The sequence below is a fragment of the Mesitornis unicolor genome, unplaced genomic scaffold (genome assembly GCF_000695765.1).
Source record: "Mesitornis unicolor isolate BGI_N332 unplaced genomic scaffold, ASM69576v1 scaffold17178, whole genome shotgun sequence".
Taxonomy (NCBI): Eukaryota; Metazoa; Chordata; class Aves; order Mesitornithiformes; family Mesitornithidae; genus Mesitornis; species Mesitornis unicolor.
In genome coordinates, this window is record NW_010202735.1 from 4,269 (window position 1) to 20,244 (window position 15,976).

At 37.7% G+C, this 15,976-nt stretch overlaps 1 protein-coding gene across 1 annotated transcript in view; it reads left to right on the plus strand.

Annotated features, from left to right (window-relative positions):
• The window catches only part of LOC104545369 (zinc finger RNA-binding protein-like), a gene marked incomplete at both ends in the record, with an annotated part of 17,941 nt that extends 2,574 nt beyond the window's left edge, over window positions 1-15,367 (plus strand). The window contains 12 exon segments of the mRNA XM_010190495.1: window positions 16-52; window positions 748-966; window positions 2,295-2,542; window positions 3,559-3,750; window positions 5,472-5,760; window positions 6,665-6,855; window positions 9,691-9,810; window positions 10,797-10,942; window positions 11,327-11,489; window positions 13,136-13,341; window positions 13,582-13,732; window positions 15,226-15,367. Coding sequence (XP_010188797.1) covers window positions 16-52; window positions 748-966; window positions 2,295-2,542; window positions 3,559-3,750; window positions 5,472-5,760; window positions 6,665-6,855; window positions 9,691-9,810; window positions 10,797-10,942; window positions 11,327-11,489; window positions 13,136-13,341; window positions 13,582-13,732; window positions 15,226-15,367 — 2,104 coding nt within the window.
• Window positions 15,368-15,976: the final 609 nt, after the last annotated feature.

A 15,976-nucleotide genomic window follows, 5' to 3' on the forward strand; every position in this document is an offset into this window, starting at 1 on the left:
CCTCCTGCTACCCAGCCTCAACCCTCAGTAGCTGAATCGTACTACCAGACAGGTAGGTTGCATGATTTAAACTACTGTCATTATATACAGTCTGCATACTACTTCAATACCTTAAAAATGTCTTTGAATATTTCACGTTATTCAGATTTTTTTTTAGTCTTGATGTGTAATCCCTGTCAATGTGTAGAAAAATTTGCTGCACCAAGAATTTGAATGTTATTGTGATACTGCCATAAGTAACTATCTTTGAGGTTTGGATTGTTATTAAATACACTCAAAACGTACTTCTAGGCAAACCTTTTTGCTCAAGTAGGCTCAAAAAGTCAATGGTTTAAGATGATAACTTGGTTAGGAAGACTTTTTTTTTAAATTCTTTAGTTACTTAATGTATGTAGTTCTTATAATTATTGATATCATGAATGCTACAAAGCCTAAATCCTATTTAATTTTTAATATAATTAAGAATAATAAGTTTAGATGTCATTTGGTTTACTGTACTCTAGTAACACCATTGAACAAGAAGGTTGTTTAAAAACATGGCAGCACAGTTAATAAAGAAATCTGAGGCTTACTAATGTGAGCTGTGACATGATTAAAAAGTTGTGTGATATATGGTAGGTGATGCATAACCATTACTGTAAAAATAAAAAAAAAAATTCCCAGCATATCGTTAAGTGTCACTTAATATGGCTTCATTCAACTAAAACACCTCAATATTTGTATACTTCTGTTTTCTATTCTAATTAGCTCCAAAAGCAGGATATAGCCAAGGGGCAACTCAGTATACCCAAGCCCAGCAAACACGACAAGTGACAGCTATAAAACCTGCAACCCCAAGTCCAGCAACAACTACATTTTCTATATATCCGGTATCCTCCACTGTTCAGCCAGTAGCAGCTGCAGCTACTGTTGTTCCATCCTATACTCAAAGTGCAACGTACAGTACGACAGCGGTTACTTACTCTGGTAAGAATTTTGCATATTATGTTGCTGGGAGCTTTGCAATTGTTACAGGAGAGGATTTAAATACTTGGAATTTTAGCAGTTTGTGTTCAATTCCATCTTAGTCTACTGAGAAGTATCAACCAGTTAAATCATAATAATGGCAAAATATTTTGATATATCTTTAAAAGAGATTTGATGTTTGTGCCTATTTTGTTACATGTGAGAATATAAAAAGCGTTGGCATTGCTATGTGCACGATGTTTTGTGACTTACTGTAAGATTTGGAGAGAAAAGATGGGGGATAGGAAAAAATAAGGAAACACATCCACACAAATATAACTTGGGGAAGTTGAGAGCATGCTGCCATCAAACAGCAGTTACAGAGAGGGAGGAACAGTCCAACATAAATCCTGTAAATTTAGGATGTCTTGACCCAAAATATGAGGAGAACGGGTGCTTAAAAAAACCAACAAAACAAAACCAAAAACAAACAAAAAACCCCCCTTTCTTTCTAACAGTAGAAATTCAAAACGTAGTTGAAGATGAAAAGATGTTACCTTTACGGCCAGATGGTAATCAACTGGCACATTATAGCTACCTTGAATGTTTTGTTTTGTTTTCTGTTTAAAAAGGGATTTTAAGACTTCCTTGAAACAGAGCCTGATCAGAGGATTAAAATAGTTGAACCAGTAGATGTAGAAAGTTTATGGGGAAAACTGGCTCAAAGGTATGAAAGCCCAGTTTCCTTGATTTATTCAACTTTGATACTAGAAATCGAGGTGTGTGTAGACAGGGCGTGCTGCAGAGGTTTTAGTGGACAAGAAGCTTCTCTGCACTAAAACAATTTAAATCAATGAAATAGAATATAATAGCACTAGCCATTCTGTCTCTTATTTGTTTTTCACCCCCCTTCCTCTACATAATATCTGTCCTCCTTTTCACTTTGGAACTTTAACAGTAAATCTGTTTCTGGAAGACCGCTTACTTCAAGTGACCTTTGATAAATCTGTTATTAAAATTCTTGTTACATTATACTCAGTCTTACCAGATGTACCAGGAAATTTTACATATTCTTTAGGGATGCTTTGATATATTTAACATAACTGCGTGCCTGCAAAGATTTGTCGAAAATCAAATATATTTCTGATACAAGTAGTATGCTATGTATATGTGTATTCTGAGGCATCAAGAAAAATTCAGACTCCCTAACAAGAACTTAAATCATTTATATCCTGTCCTGCCTCCTCCTCCCTCCCACCTCTATTATGCAGCACGCTTGGAATCAGTGTATTATGTAATTGATACATGATGTACAGTGATGTAACATTTATTTTATTTTGATCTTTGAGGTACCTCTTATTCTGGCTATGAAGCTGCAGTATACTCAGCTGCATCATCCTATTACCAGCAGCAGCAGCAGCAACAGAAACAGGCAGTGCCAGCTGCTGCTGCTGCTGCTGCAACAGCTGCTTGGACAGGGACCACCTTTACTAAAAAGGCACCATTCCAAAATAAGCAACTGAAACCAAAGCAACCTCCCAAACCACCCCAGATCCACTACTGTGATGTTTGTAAGATCAGCTGTGCTGGGCCGCAGGTACCTGTATTATGTAATATTCTGCTATACGCTTTAGTCATATTTTTTCAGCTAAAAAAATGACCCCTTTAAGAATATTTCTTAATTTTTAAAGACCTAATTCTATATTTCTACTAAAGGAATAATTAAATGAAAATATGTGCTATTATAGAAAGAGGTCCTATGAGAAGACAAAAAGATGCATCCTCTTAACTTGTACAGAGAAGCTTCTGCTGTTTCTTTGACTCCAGAAGTATTCTAAACTTTGAATTTGATTTGCTTTTTTTAGCATAGCAAACTTAGAAAATACTTTTTTCAAAACTTTGTGAATGGTAAGCCTGAAAACTTATTCTTCATTGTATTCCAGCATTCCAATTTGGTTTCAGAGTGGGTGCAAGTGCATAAAAAGTAGATATCAATTCATGCAGAGTGTGTTTGGCAAAAACAGTCCTTACTCTTTAGGTAAATTTGTCGTTATTTCCCACTGTGTCTTCTCTATAGATTGCCAGTGTTGGTATAGAAACAAATGGCAACTTCTACATTTCATTTTCAGCGCAGCTTGCTTTATGCGCTACCTTCTTTTGAATTTATTTTTTTTAGTTCTCTGGATACATTTAATAACTGTGGTCTTGCAGTTTGAGGAAAAATTCAAAATCAAGAGTAATTCAATGCAATGCAGGAAACTGCAATTGTTAATAAATGTGCAATGCAGGAAATTGCAATGCAGTTTCCTGATCTTATGAAGTTTTCAATGGTAATATCTGTTGACTGGTACTTGATTGAGGAAGTGAGAAGGTAGAGGAGGAAAGACCATATTGTATTACCTAACAGTGGAGTCCTGGTGGTGACCATTTCTTGGTCTTAGAAGTGGCCTGCTTATGCCTTAGAGCATGTCATAGAAGAAACGTTTAGTGTAGGAAGTATTTCTGATACACAGCATGTGTTTTATGCTATATTCTATATTACATGTATTCACATGAATGATGAACAAGCAGTACAAAGACAGCTTATTGTGTGTGTATTGTTTATTTAACCAGACTTATAAAGAACACTTAGAAGGCCAGAAACACAAAAAGAAAGAAGCAGCATTAAAAGCTTCCCAGAACACCAATAACAGCAGCACTTCTCCTCGTGGAACTCAGAATCAGTTGCGCTGTGAGCTTTGTGATGTGTCTTGTACAGGAGCAGATGCATATGCTGCCCATATCCGTGGAGCCAAGCATCAGAAAGTAAGACTTTTTTCTCTTGTCCTTATACAAGTCAGTTGCATATTTCTTCTCATCCTTTTTTTTCTCATCTTAGGAGAAAATATGCTGAAAAAATACAATTCAAACTATTTTGTTTAAAGATGTTTAGTTCTGCTTTTTTTTTTCCAAACTTATCTTTAAGCTCACTATTAGAAGGGCCTTGTTAGGAGAAAGGGGAGGGGAAATATTGCCACAGCATCAATGTGAAGAAGATGTATTGGGGAAATTACATAAATTGTAGGAAGAAGGTGTAGACTAAGATGGGGAAAAGCATCAATGAGGACATGCAGTAACATGCTTGTGCCCCTTAACTGTTTTCAAGACTTCTCTTGACATTCTTCTTATTTATCTGGTGCTGTGAAGTGCTCAGTGTGCTTTGAAACACTGTAAACTGAGTCAGTGCCAAGGGATAGGACTATTATGCATTGCTTTTTGGTATTTCTTGCAATCTGTACCCTGTATAACAACAAGCATGACTAAGAAAAGGCGACGGGCGATAGTAGTAGGCAACTCTCTTCTGAGAAGTACAGAGGCACCCATTTGCTGACCTGACACACTCTAGAGAACTGTGCTGCTTACTGGGGGCTCGTATCAGGGATGTCACTGAGAGACTACCAAGCCTTATACAGTCCACTGACTATTACCCACTGCTGTTGTTTCATGTGGGCACCAGTGATACAGCCAGGAGCAGTCTGAGGAGCATCAAGGATTACAGAGCCCTGGGAGCAGCAGCAAGGGACTCTGGAGTGTGGGTAGGGTGGTTTTTTTTGTGGGTTTTCTGTTTTGTTTTGGTTTGTTTTTTTTAATCAGTCCTTGTGATCAAAGGGAAGGAGTTTAAAAGGGCCAGTTGAATCTGGCAAATCAACAAATGGTTACAGGACTGGTGCCACAGCCAGAGCTTTGACTACTTGGACCATGGGACTCACTTTGAGAAACCTTGTCTACTGGGGGCTGACGGGGTCCATCTGTCAAAGAGGAAGAGCACCTTTGGTCATAGGCTTGCCAAGCTGGTGAAGAGGGCTTTAAACTAAAGTGGCTGAGGGAGGGGAACCTCAATCCATCCTGCTCCTACCAGTTTGATGTCAGTGCCAGCAATAGATGGCCGGAGCCTGGAGAAGGATCACAGGTCAGCAGGAGAGCACCTGAAGAGCAATACAAAGGAATTACAGCCACTCCAGCCAGTAAATTAGCTTCATCAGGGGCACGAATTAAATGCCTCTATGCAAACACATGTAAAATGGGGAATAAACAAGAGGGGTTAGAGATGTGTATGTACCTACAAGATCTTATTGGCATCATGGAGACACGGTGGGATGGCTCCTATGACTGGAGTGTTGGAATGGAAGGATACAGGCTTTTTATGAAGGACAGGCAGGGGAGATGTTGAAACAGTTTGAGCAAAATGTTTCCTTGAGTTTATTTGTTTTCTTTTGGAGTAAATATCTGAATTTCTAATGGAAATAAGTTATCTGAGATCATTGTTAACTATTTCCTTGTTACAGATGACAAGAACTTACGTGTATCTTGTTTTTTCCCCGAGATCACTTTTTGTAAAGAAGCAACAAGTTTTTAGTTTTATCGATTAATTATTTTTTTTCTTAGTGATATTGATGTTTCTGTTAAAGTTTCCATAATCTATAACAAGTTCATTTTTATAGTTATCTCAGGGGGATCATATTATTAATTTCTCTTTATTCTTATAGGTAGTAAAGTTGCACACAAAACTTGGCAAACCCATTCCTTCAACTGAACCAAATGTAGTTACCCAAGCTACTTCCTCAACATCCACATCTGCTTCCAAACCAACTGCCTCTGCTTCAAATATACCAAATAGCAGCAGTACTGTGAACTCCTCTGTTACATCCTCTGCAGTGAAAATTCTTACTCCCACGGCAAATGCACCACTTAACATGGCGTTCAACAACAAAACATCTTCAACTGCTGCTAATATAGCTGTAAAGAAAATATCTACACCAAAAATTAACTTTGTTGGCAAGTACAGAAGTCAGTCTTTATTTTGAAATCTAACCTATATTTTTATAATATTTTGGTGAAACAAATACAAATGTAGTTAGTTAACTTTATGCACGAGTAACTGTTGTGTTTAAAAAATTACTTTAAGAGAACTGCTTCACAATTTATGGTGTTTTGTGCCTTGTCTTCACCTGACCTCTCTTGGAGGCTTCTCCCACCTTCTTAAGAAGCCTCCCACCTTTGATTTCTTATGCAGTACCTGTTGGAGTATTGCAGTTTGTAGTCCAGTGGTCCTAATTTCAGTTTACAGCCTGGGCTGTTAAGGCAACCTGCAATAGGTTGGCAGTTGATAACTGGGCAACTGAGGCATCCTTGTAACGCTGGAAATCTAACAGTGGAAACTTTGGAAATAAGCGCAACAGATGCTTAGAGATAGGAAGCAGTTCAACAATAAGCTCTCCTGCTGTTGAAGGAAAGACCTATGCAGTTGCAATGCTGAGAGAATACTACCTTTGTTTGTACAAACACTCTAAGGTTTTGAAGCACTTTTTTGGATCCATTAAAAAAATAATCTGAGAAAAAAAAAACACAAAACAAATAACAAACCAAAAAAGAAAGGATTAAAATATATTTGCTGAGCTGTTCCCATTCAGTTCTATCTCTTTTGAAAAAGCATGAAAATGAATGATGAAAACTGCAGTTATATAAAGCATGCTTTTCTTGCTAAGATAAAAATTTAAGTGTTTAAATAACTTTTTCTAAAAAACTTAATTGTATTTAAAATATGCTTAAACTAATGTTAAGACTGATAATGCTTTGGCCAGAACATTCATACTTGCAAATAAATTTTTCAGTTTGCATATCATATGTAATCATATCCTCATTTTATGAAAGTTAAATCATTAACTTTTTTGATTTGTAGGTGGTAATAAGCTTCAGACAACAGGAAGTAAACTGGAAGAAATGAAATCAGCTGAAAGTGTTAAAACAACTGCTGCTGCAGTACAAATACAGGAAGGAAAACCAGACACGGCAGCTGAACCAGTGACTCCCACAACTCTTGTTGCCTTGCAAAGTGATGTCCAGCCAGTGGGCCATGACTATGTGGAAGAGGTATTGATATGAAAATGTGGTTTATTTTAAAACTTAGTGAAAATTTATTCATCATGAAACAAAAAACTCAAATTAGCTTTTATAAACAGCATAAAATGGTGAAATAAAATATCACACTACAGTAAGTTGTATTTTAGAAGAGACTTCTGTTTTCCTAGAGTCTGTCACTCCCTATAGGCATAAAATTTTGAAGATTGAATTTATCTTTTTAGAACTTTAAAAGTATTATTTCCTATTATTACAACTTTGTGAACAGAACACTTTGTAATGCAATTCACTGGACCTGAAGGTGCGCACACATGCAATCCTCTTGAATTCTGTTTCATTTTAGCAGTTCCTGGAAACATATACTATGGTTTAACTACATATGGCCTAAAAAAGACAGTTCTCTGTAGTAACTTTGAGTTTCCCTTCCTCTTCCTTATTTTTAAAACCATTTTTGCATCATTCCATTAAAAAACCAAAATAATACCAATTGCTAATGGATAACTAAATCATATACTATCAATAACTCATCTCAAAGATGAATAACCTCATGTTTTCAATATATTCTTAACTGCTTTTATCATCTTCACATTTAGTCTCACTACCTGATTGAAAACCAATCAAATTCTGCAATGTTTTCCTCACTGTACATCACAACTGCAAGTGTCTGTAACAGTGATGCAAATATATGCTCTCTATCTACCTCTCTTTATTCATCTGCACACAATGGACAGCTCTGTGCCTGTACTGCTACCTTCATTATCAGAACATTAATTTTATTCAAGTCTAGTTAACAGCCAGGTTCACAATGATAACATGAGAAAAAGAACTGAGCTTGAGATATTATGTCTGCCTGAAAAAGTACCAACTGCTAACATTTTCCCTGTCAAAATCACAGACTTAAAGAATGGCTGAGGTTGGAAGGGACCTTTGGAGGTCATCTGGGGGTCCAATCCCACTCAACCAGGGCCACCTAGAGCCAGCTGACCAGGACCATGTCCAGACAACTTTTGAGTATCAATTTATTCGTCATGAAACAATCACAGAATGGTTGAGGTTGGAGGAGATCTCCGGAGGTCATCTGGTCCAACTTGCCTGCTCAAACAGGACTATCTGGAGCCAGTTGTCCAGGACAACTTTTGACTGTCTCCTAGGAGGGAGAGTCCACAAGTTCTCTGGGCAACCTGTACCAGTGCTCAGTCACCCTAACAGTAAAAGAAAAAAAAAGTGTTTCCTGATGTTCAGAGAGAGCTTCCTGTGTTTTGGTTTGTGTCAACTGCCTCTGGTCCTGTCACTGGGCACCACTGAAAAGAGCTTGGCTCTGTTCTCTTTGCACCCTCCCTTCAGGTATTTATATACATTAAGATCCCCCCTGAGCCTTCTCATCTCTAGGCTAAATGGTCCCAGCTCTTTCAGCCTTTCCTCATAGAAGAGAGGCTTCAGTCCCTCCATCGTCTTTGTGGCCCTTTATTGGACTCTATCCAGTATGTCCATATGTCTCTTGCACTGGGGAGCCCAGAACTGGACACAGGACTCTGGGTATGGCCTCATCAGTGCTGGGTTAGAGGAAGGATCCGCTCCTTCGACCTGCTGGCAATAGTTTGTCTAATGCAGCCCAGGAAGCCATTCACCTTTTTTACTGCAAGGGCACGTTGTTGACTCAAGTTCAACTTGATGTTCACCAGGACTCCCCAGCTCCTTTTTCTGCCAAGCTGCTTTCCAGCTGGGTAGCCCCCAGCATATATTGGTGCATGGGGTTGTCCTTCCCCAGGTGTAGGACTTCGCACTTCCCACTCTTGAACTTCACAAGGCTCCTATCAGCCTGTTTCTCCAGCCTGTTGAGATATCTCTCTCTCTGGATGGCAGCACAACCCTCTGGCATATCAGCCGCTGATCCCAGTTTTCTGTTATCAGCAAACTTGCTGAGGGTACACTCTGCCTCATCACCCAGATCATTAATGAACATGTTAAACATGAGTGGCTAGTTAGTAGCTTCTAACTAGGTTTCGTTATACTGATCACCAGTTTCTGGGCCTTGCTATTCAGCCACCTTTTACTGTAAGCTTATGCCACCTCACTGTATGCTTATCCAGCCCATGCATCAACAGCTTGTGTATGAGGATATTATGGTGAGACTGTGTCAAAGGCCTTATTGATGTCCAGGTAGATGATATCAACAGCTCGCCCATCATCTACCAGACCAGTCATTTCATCACAAAAGTTTATCAAGTTGATCAAGCATGACTTTCCCTTGGTAAAGCCATGTTGCCTACCAATGATGATTTTTTTTGTCTTTAACGTGCCTGGAAATTATTTCTAGGATTAGCTACTCCATCACCTTTCCAGGGATCGAGGTGAGACTGACTGTAATTCCCTAGTTCCTCCTTGAAGATAGGAGTAACAAGGCCTTGAATCTGTAAAGACTTGTGCTTATGTTTACATTTTTGTATTGTGCGTGTTTCTTTTGAGCTCAGTGGAACATCCCTCATGTGAGTGGCGTGAGATATGTGGATGAAGTCTGATGTAAATTTTTCATCATTTGCAGGTTTGTAATTATTCAAGCCAATATGTTCAGGCTCGAGTTTAAAGCTGTGTACTCTTTGGAATGGAAGAACTTTGTTCTTTGTTCATTACCGAACACAATGGTGTGTCTGTCAGAATTGAAAGTTCTGTTTTGCTTTCTTTTGTTTGCTGTATGAACTTTTTCACATGTTTTGAGATGGGTAGACGTTATCCAATGTCACTGAATTAGATTAACTTTTACATCAGCTTTGTTTTAAAAAAAACAAACAAAAAACCCCAATAAAAAAAACCCCAAACCACCGAATGTGTTATAACTTTATTTTTCAGGTAAGAAATGATGAAGGAAAGGTGATCCGCTTTCACTGTAAACTTTGTGAATGCAGTTTTAATGATCCTAATGCCAAGGAGATGCACTTAAAAGGGAGGCGACATAGACTTCAGTATAAGGTTAGTAGAAATGCTAGTGCTTCTATCTGAAAATCCACTAGATGTCAGCTGATTGATTACACATTCTTATATGTAAAGACTAGTCAAAAGTAGGTATTCCAAGTAAACAGCATATAAAAAAGCTAGAGAAATATATTTCTTAGGGAGTATAGTCTTTAAAGTAGTAATGTGGACTGTGAAACTGCATTTTGATTTGTTGTTGTTTTAAAAACATTTTCTACATTGCTTTCAGGCAACCTTTGTAACATGAAAATATCGTACAACATATGCAAGCAGCAGTAGGTGCTTTATGTCGTTTACCATGAATTTCAAATAGCGTAAAATAGTAGTGCTCAATGTTTTTGTTAGGAATAACCACATAAATGCTTTGTGGAGACATTTGAGAAACAAGTGTTGCAGACTTTTTAGACATGAATGAATAGACACCTATACTTGACTTATGGTGTGCATTTTGATTATTATAAGATTATACAGGAAGAATCTACTGTGGTCACAGGAGATATAGTGGACCTGCATAATCATGAAAGAGATGAAAGAAGAAAAAAAGTTGTCAGAAAAATGTATTCAGTAACTCATGCTTATGCCCCTGTATGAGGGACCCTTCAGGAGCAGGGCATCAGGAAGCATACTGTAGTTTAGATGAAATGGGTTTTTACAGGCTATAGAGTAGCGATCCTGCTAGAGAATGAACACCAAATTACTTAGTATTTCATGAAACATTTTAATCTTAAATTGCTTTGCTCTCATATGGTTGAAGAGGGAATGCATGCTATTTGTAATATGTTGCTATTTCTTTCCTTTAAGATACAGGGCACAGATTTTTCTTCTTCAACTATTCAGTGCAGTTTTAAACTGCATTTTACTCCCTTTGATTTTATCGTAGACCAGTAGTGTGTGTTAAACATGTCGGAACAACTCCGTAAGAGTTATTCTTGGTTTATCTCTTGTTGGAGAATGACATTTTATTCATTATTTTTCTGAACTAGAAAAAAGTAAACCCAGACTTACAAGTAGAAGTAAAGCCCAGTATTCGAGCAAGAAAAATTCAAGAAGAGAAGATGAGAAAACAGATGCAGAAAGAAGAATACTGGAGAAGGCGAGAAGAGGAAGAACGCTGGAGGATGGAAATAAGGTAATACATTCTGTTTTCTCAATGAATGCAACAAAGCTGCAATCAGATTATCTAAAACTAACTCTGCTTCTTTAGTTACATATTTTGAATACTTGTTTTGGAACTCTGTACTGTCTTCTTTTAAATTAACTTGTCATTATCCCTTTGGATTTTTTATTTGTTTTTATTTGATAGTGTTCAATCCTTCTGAGGAAAGTAGACTTACTAGAATTGCTATAAATACAGGCCCACTTTCAAAATGGCCATTCATTTTAGTTATCCCTGGAGTTCATTGGTATTTGCTCAGGTCTACTAGAAATGAGGTAGCAAGGACATCCAAGAATTTATTTAGAATGGTTGGAAGTATTAATTGCTATATAAAGAGAACACTTTGATGCACTTCAGGCGATATGAAGAGGACATGTACTGGAGGAGAATAGAGGAAGACCAGCATCACTGGGATGACCGTCGCAGAATACCAGATGGAGGATATCCTCATGGTCCTCCTGGACCTCTAGGCCTGCTGGGAGTTAGACCTGGAATGCCTCCTCAGCCCCAAGGACCAGCTGTGAGTTTCTTAGCTTGAGGGGGAAAATAACCAAACCATCATACTTACCAGGAGGTACAGTTAAGAACTATAAATTATTCAGTGCTACTTCAGTTGTCTCCAGTGTTTCTTAATAAAGGATTTGGAAAAGTGAAGAAAATATATACTAATGAAACTGCGTAGATGGACCTGTCTTCCAAAATAAGTCCACTTAAATGAGAAAAAGGATGCCTTGGAGACAAATATTGTTTATTCTGAAATACAAGTTACACTGGATTTGTGTACTGCTTTTTATTTTAATTGCATTATTGTTTATCTAATTGTGGACAAATGTACAGATAAAAAGTGGTTGGATTGTCAGTCCCAGAGGATAATGGTTAGTGATGGGTTGTACTCTACCTGGATGTCAGTAACAAGTGCAGTACCACATGAGTTTATCCTGGGATTTCTCGTTAGCACCTTATTAATGATCTGAAAAGTGATGGAGTGGATGGACACTCATCAGGTTTGCAGCTGACATAAAACTGAATCAGTTTGGAGTGGTACCTTTGAGGGCAGGGCTGCCATCTAGAGGGACCTAGGCAGACTGGAGGAATGGACCAACAGGAACTTTATAGAATTCTGCAAGGACAAATGCCTAATGCTGCATTTGGGAATGTATAACCCCTTGCACTGAGGCGCTGGGGAGTGACAGGCTGGGTAGCAGCCCTGCCGAAAGGGACCTGGGGTTCTTGGCAGATAGCAAAGTGACCATGAGCCAACTACATGCCCTGGCAGCAAGGGAGGCCTGGGCATCCTGAGTGATATTAACAGGAGCATAATCAGTAGATAAAGGGAAGTGATCAGCTTTCATTAGACCCAAACTGCAATTCTGTATTCAGTTTTGGGCTTTACAGTACAAGAAAGATACTGATGAACCATAGCAGGTTCAGTGTGGGGCTACCAGGATGGTCAGAAGTCCGGAGTGTGTGCCCTGTGAGGAGAGACTTGAGGAATCTGGGTTTGTTTAGCCTGGAGAAGAGAGAGTTTCAGTGGGATGATAACCTTCCAATACCTGTGCATTATAAAGACAATGGAGCCAGGTTCTTTACAGTTGTACGGGAGCGAGATACAACCAGCTTAAGCTGAGACAAAAGAAGTTCAGGGTGAATACAGGATTTTAAATTTTTTTTTCACACAGATGTTATGCAGCTTCCATCTTTGGCAGTTTTCAAGAACCAACTGGATAAACCCCTGAGAAACATGATATGGTCTTATAGCTGACCATGGTTTGCACAGGAGGATGGACTAGAGGACCTCCTCAGGTCCCTTCCTATTTGAATTCTTCTGTGATTCTATGAAAGCAATCATGTATACTTAATTTTGCAATAGTATGCAAGTATTTCCAAGTTAACAGAAAGACAATAGATATTTATGTTGAGGAGGTACTTTTGATCTTGGGATTTCATAATTTGTTTATTTTTTATACATTTGATGTTTTTTCAGACATGATTGATTGTGACCAGTGTAAGTTGTTGGGGACGCTTCAGTTCATGTTTTGTTACATTTCAATGATTTGAGATTTGATTGTTCTGTTGTTTAACCAGATGTTTGGTTTTTGGTCACATGTCATTGGTGAACTTAGAAGTGTACTCAAATTTCCAAAATGTCCTTTTTCATCTGTTTAGCCTCTACGCCGCCCTGACTCCTCTGATGACCGCTATGTGATGACCAAGCATGCAGCTATATATCCAACAGAGGAGGAACTTCAAGCAGTCCAAAAAATTGTTTCTATTACTGAGCGTGCTCTGAAACTTGTTTCTGACAATATGACTGACCATGAAAAAAGCAAGAGCAAAGATGGAGATGACAAAAAAGATGGCAGTAAAGACAGGTATTTTTTTCTTATTATTTTTTAAGAATTTCATCACTTGTTTCTGAAGTAATTTATGTTTTTTCCTTGCACTGTTATCAGTGCTTCCAGGGATTCTATTCTCTTTGGGTTTTGATATGGCATATGTCACTGTGGCCTCAAGAGTATATGGAATACTCCTATTTTATTTCACTTTTCTAGCTTCAGGATTAGTTTTATGTTTTTTATATTTTAAATGCAACTTTTAACTATAATTCACAGAGCTTTGAAAGGAGTTTTACGGGTAGGCGTTTTGGCTAAAGGTTTGCTGCTCCGTGGAGACCGAAACATCAGTCTTGTTTTGTTATGTGCTGAGAAGCCTTCAAAGAAGTTACTCAGTCATATTGCTGAAAGTCTTCCCAAACAACTTGCAGTAAGTAGAATTGAGATTTTTGGATTTGAATTTTTGTAAAGATACTGTAAAAATCTGTCTTCAAGTCAAATGTCTGCAGAGCTGACTGTGCTGCATTTCAAAGCTTGGGTTCAGTTTCTTTTTATTTTCTGAGTGTTTCCGTCTGAATTCAAGGACTATGTTGTATGTTTTGCTTTCTGTATATTGTGTCCATAGAAGTGTCTAGGTGTTTATGCTAGCGGTGTAGTATCAATCATCATTTAATAGATTTCTTTTAACTGGGAAATAGAAATGAGCAAAAGAAAGACTATTATCCAGTTACCAGCAGCGATAGAGGTAATTTGTGCAGTATTACAGGAAGTTTGCTCTGCCTGAAGGTCAAGGTTCTCTATTAATGCCAGTCTGTTTGTACTTATGTCTTATTTCCAATTTGTATGTGTTGGTGCTTTGTATTTCCACAATTAGTTAACTAAGTCTTGTGTTTGTGTTTTTTGGGTTGGGTTTATTTTTTGGCACTTAACAAACAAACAAACCCCAGCAAAAGTACATGTAGTCTTAGACCATTCAGCAGAATTCATATAAACCATTTGCTGTATTTCTACAATAAATGAAAGTACAGAATAAAGTCTTTAGCTTCAGTGCTCTCTACTAAGCAAAGCCTGTCTGCTATCATTATAGAGTGCTTGTTACAGCATTAGTATTTCAGTGCAGTCTGGTAAAATACTTAGCAGAATCAGTGGCATGGTAGAAGCATTAGCAGAGTCAGATTAATTAGAAAATAATCTTGGGTTTGATCTTGTTTGAAATAACAGAACAGAAGAAAACTTAAAAGTTGCACATCTTGATCTGGTTTTGTGGAGGAGTCACTTGTCCCTCTATTTTGTGAAAGAAGGTGCATACAGCTTCCTTTTGGTATTTAGAATTATTAAAACTAGCTGCAAGAAGCAATTTTGAATAACTGCCTTGTTATCCTTACTTCCCCCATCTCCCCCCTGGTGTTTATCTTGTCCTTTGCTTTCATCAGAGGATGTTGTGACAGCCAAGTATAGAATGTGCCTAGCAGTACCCATCCTGTAGCTGCGAGCTCAAAGAACCACCATCACATCTTTCTGTTTTTTAAAGGCTCCTCTGTTCCAATGAGAAATGTATCCAACTGGCATTTTCAGTGGCACTGAGGCTTTTCTTTATCTCAAACACTGTCAATATTCTTGTTATGTAAATTACTTAGTGTATGAATTTCCTTTATGAGTAGTTTTTTTCTTTTGCATGCTTGGTGTGACTGCTGTGTATTTTCATTAATGATTTGGAAACAGTATGCAAGTGTGTGTCTGTCTATATATATATATATGTCTTAATTGTATATACTGTTGTTTCTTTGAATACAGAGGTATCTACTTCATATAATTATATTGCATTTCTGTCTTTCTATTTAAAAGACTATGTTGAAATCTGTTTTCTTTCCCATATTTTTCTTGGCCACATGCTAATAGAAATTTCTGTTTCCTGATATTTAGATAATAAGTCCTGAGAAATACGATATCAAGTGTGCAGTCCCAGAAGCAGCAATAATTTTAAATTCATGTGTGGAACCCAAAATGCAAGTTACTATCACACTGACATCCCCAATCGTTCGGGAGGAGAACATGAGGGATGGAGGTTGGGAAGTTGTTAAAGATGTTACTTCTTTCTCACTTGTTTTTATGTTTATCTAATCTGCATAAGATGGCGTTGAGGTCCTAGAAGGTAACATGTTGGCACAGCTAATGCATATGATCAAAACCTTGTTTTTCAACAACCAGTCTTGGTAGAGAACAGTTGGTTAAAATAAATGCTTATATGATGCGTTTATTTATTATTTTTTTTAATTCTAACTTTATATCTAACCTCAGCTTTCTGGAAAAGGTACAAACTTGACTCTTTCTTCCCCTTATAAAATTCTGTGGAAAAATTTAAGTATTTTATAGCAAGTGGCTGTAAACTGGCTTTCTAGAGCAGTCTTACCCTAAGAGGTTTTAGAAAAATCACAAGTTTTTGAGTTTAAATTGGATCAATATTACCATCACTTACACATTCCAAATAGCAGTGCCACTTAAAATGCACTTTTATTATACTTTTGATGGTAACAGTGCTTCTAACACTAAAAGACAATGCAATTTTTTTTCCCAGCTCTCTGAGGTTGCTTTTTGGTCTGGAGTACTTTTTTTGAGTATATTTAGACTCATGGTATTACAATCGGTCTTCTATCCAACTGGCAAACCCAGACTA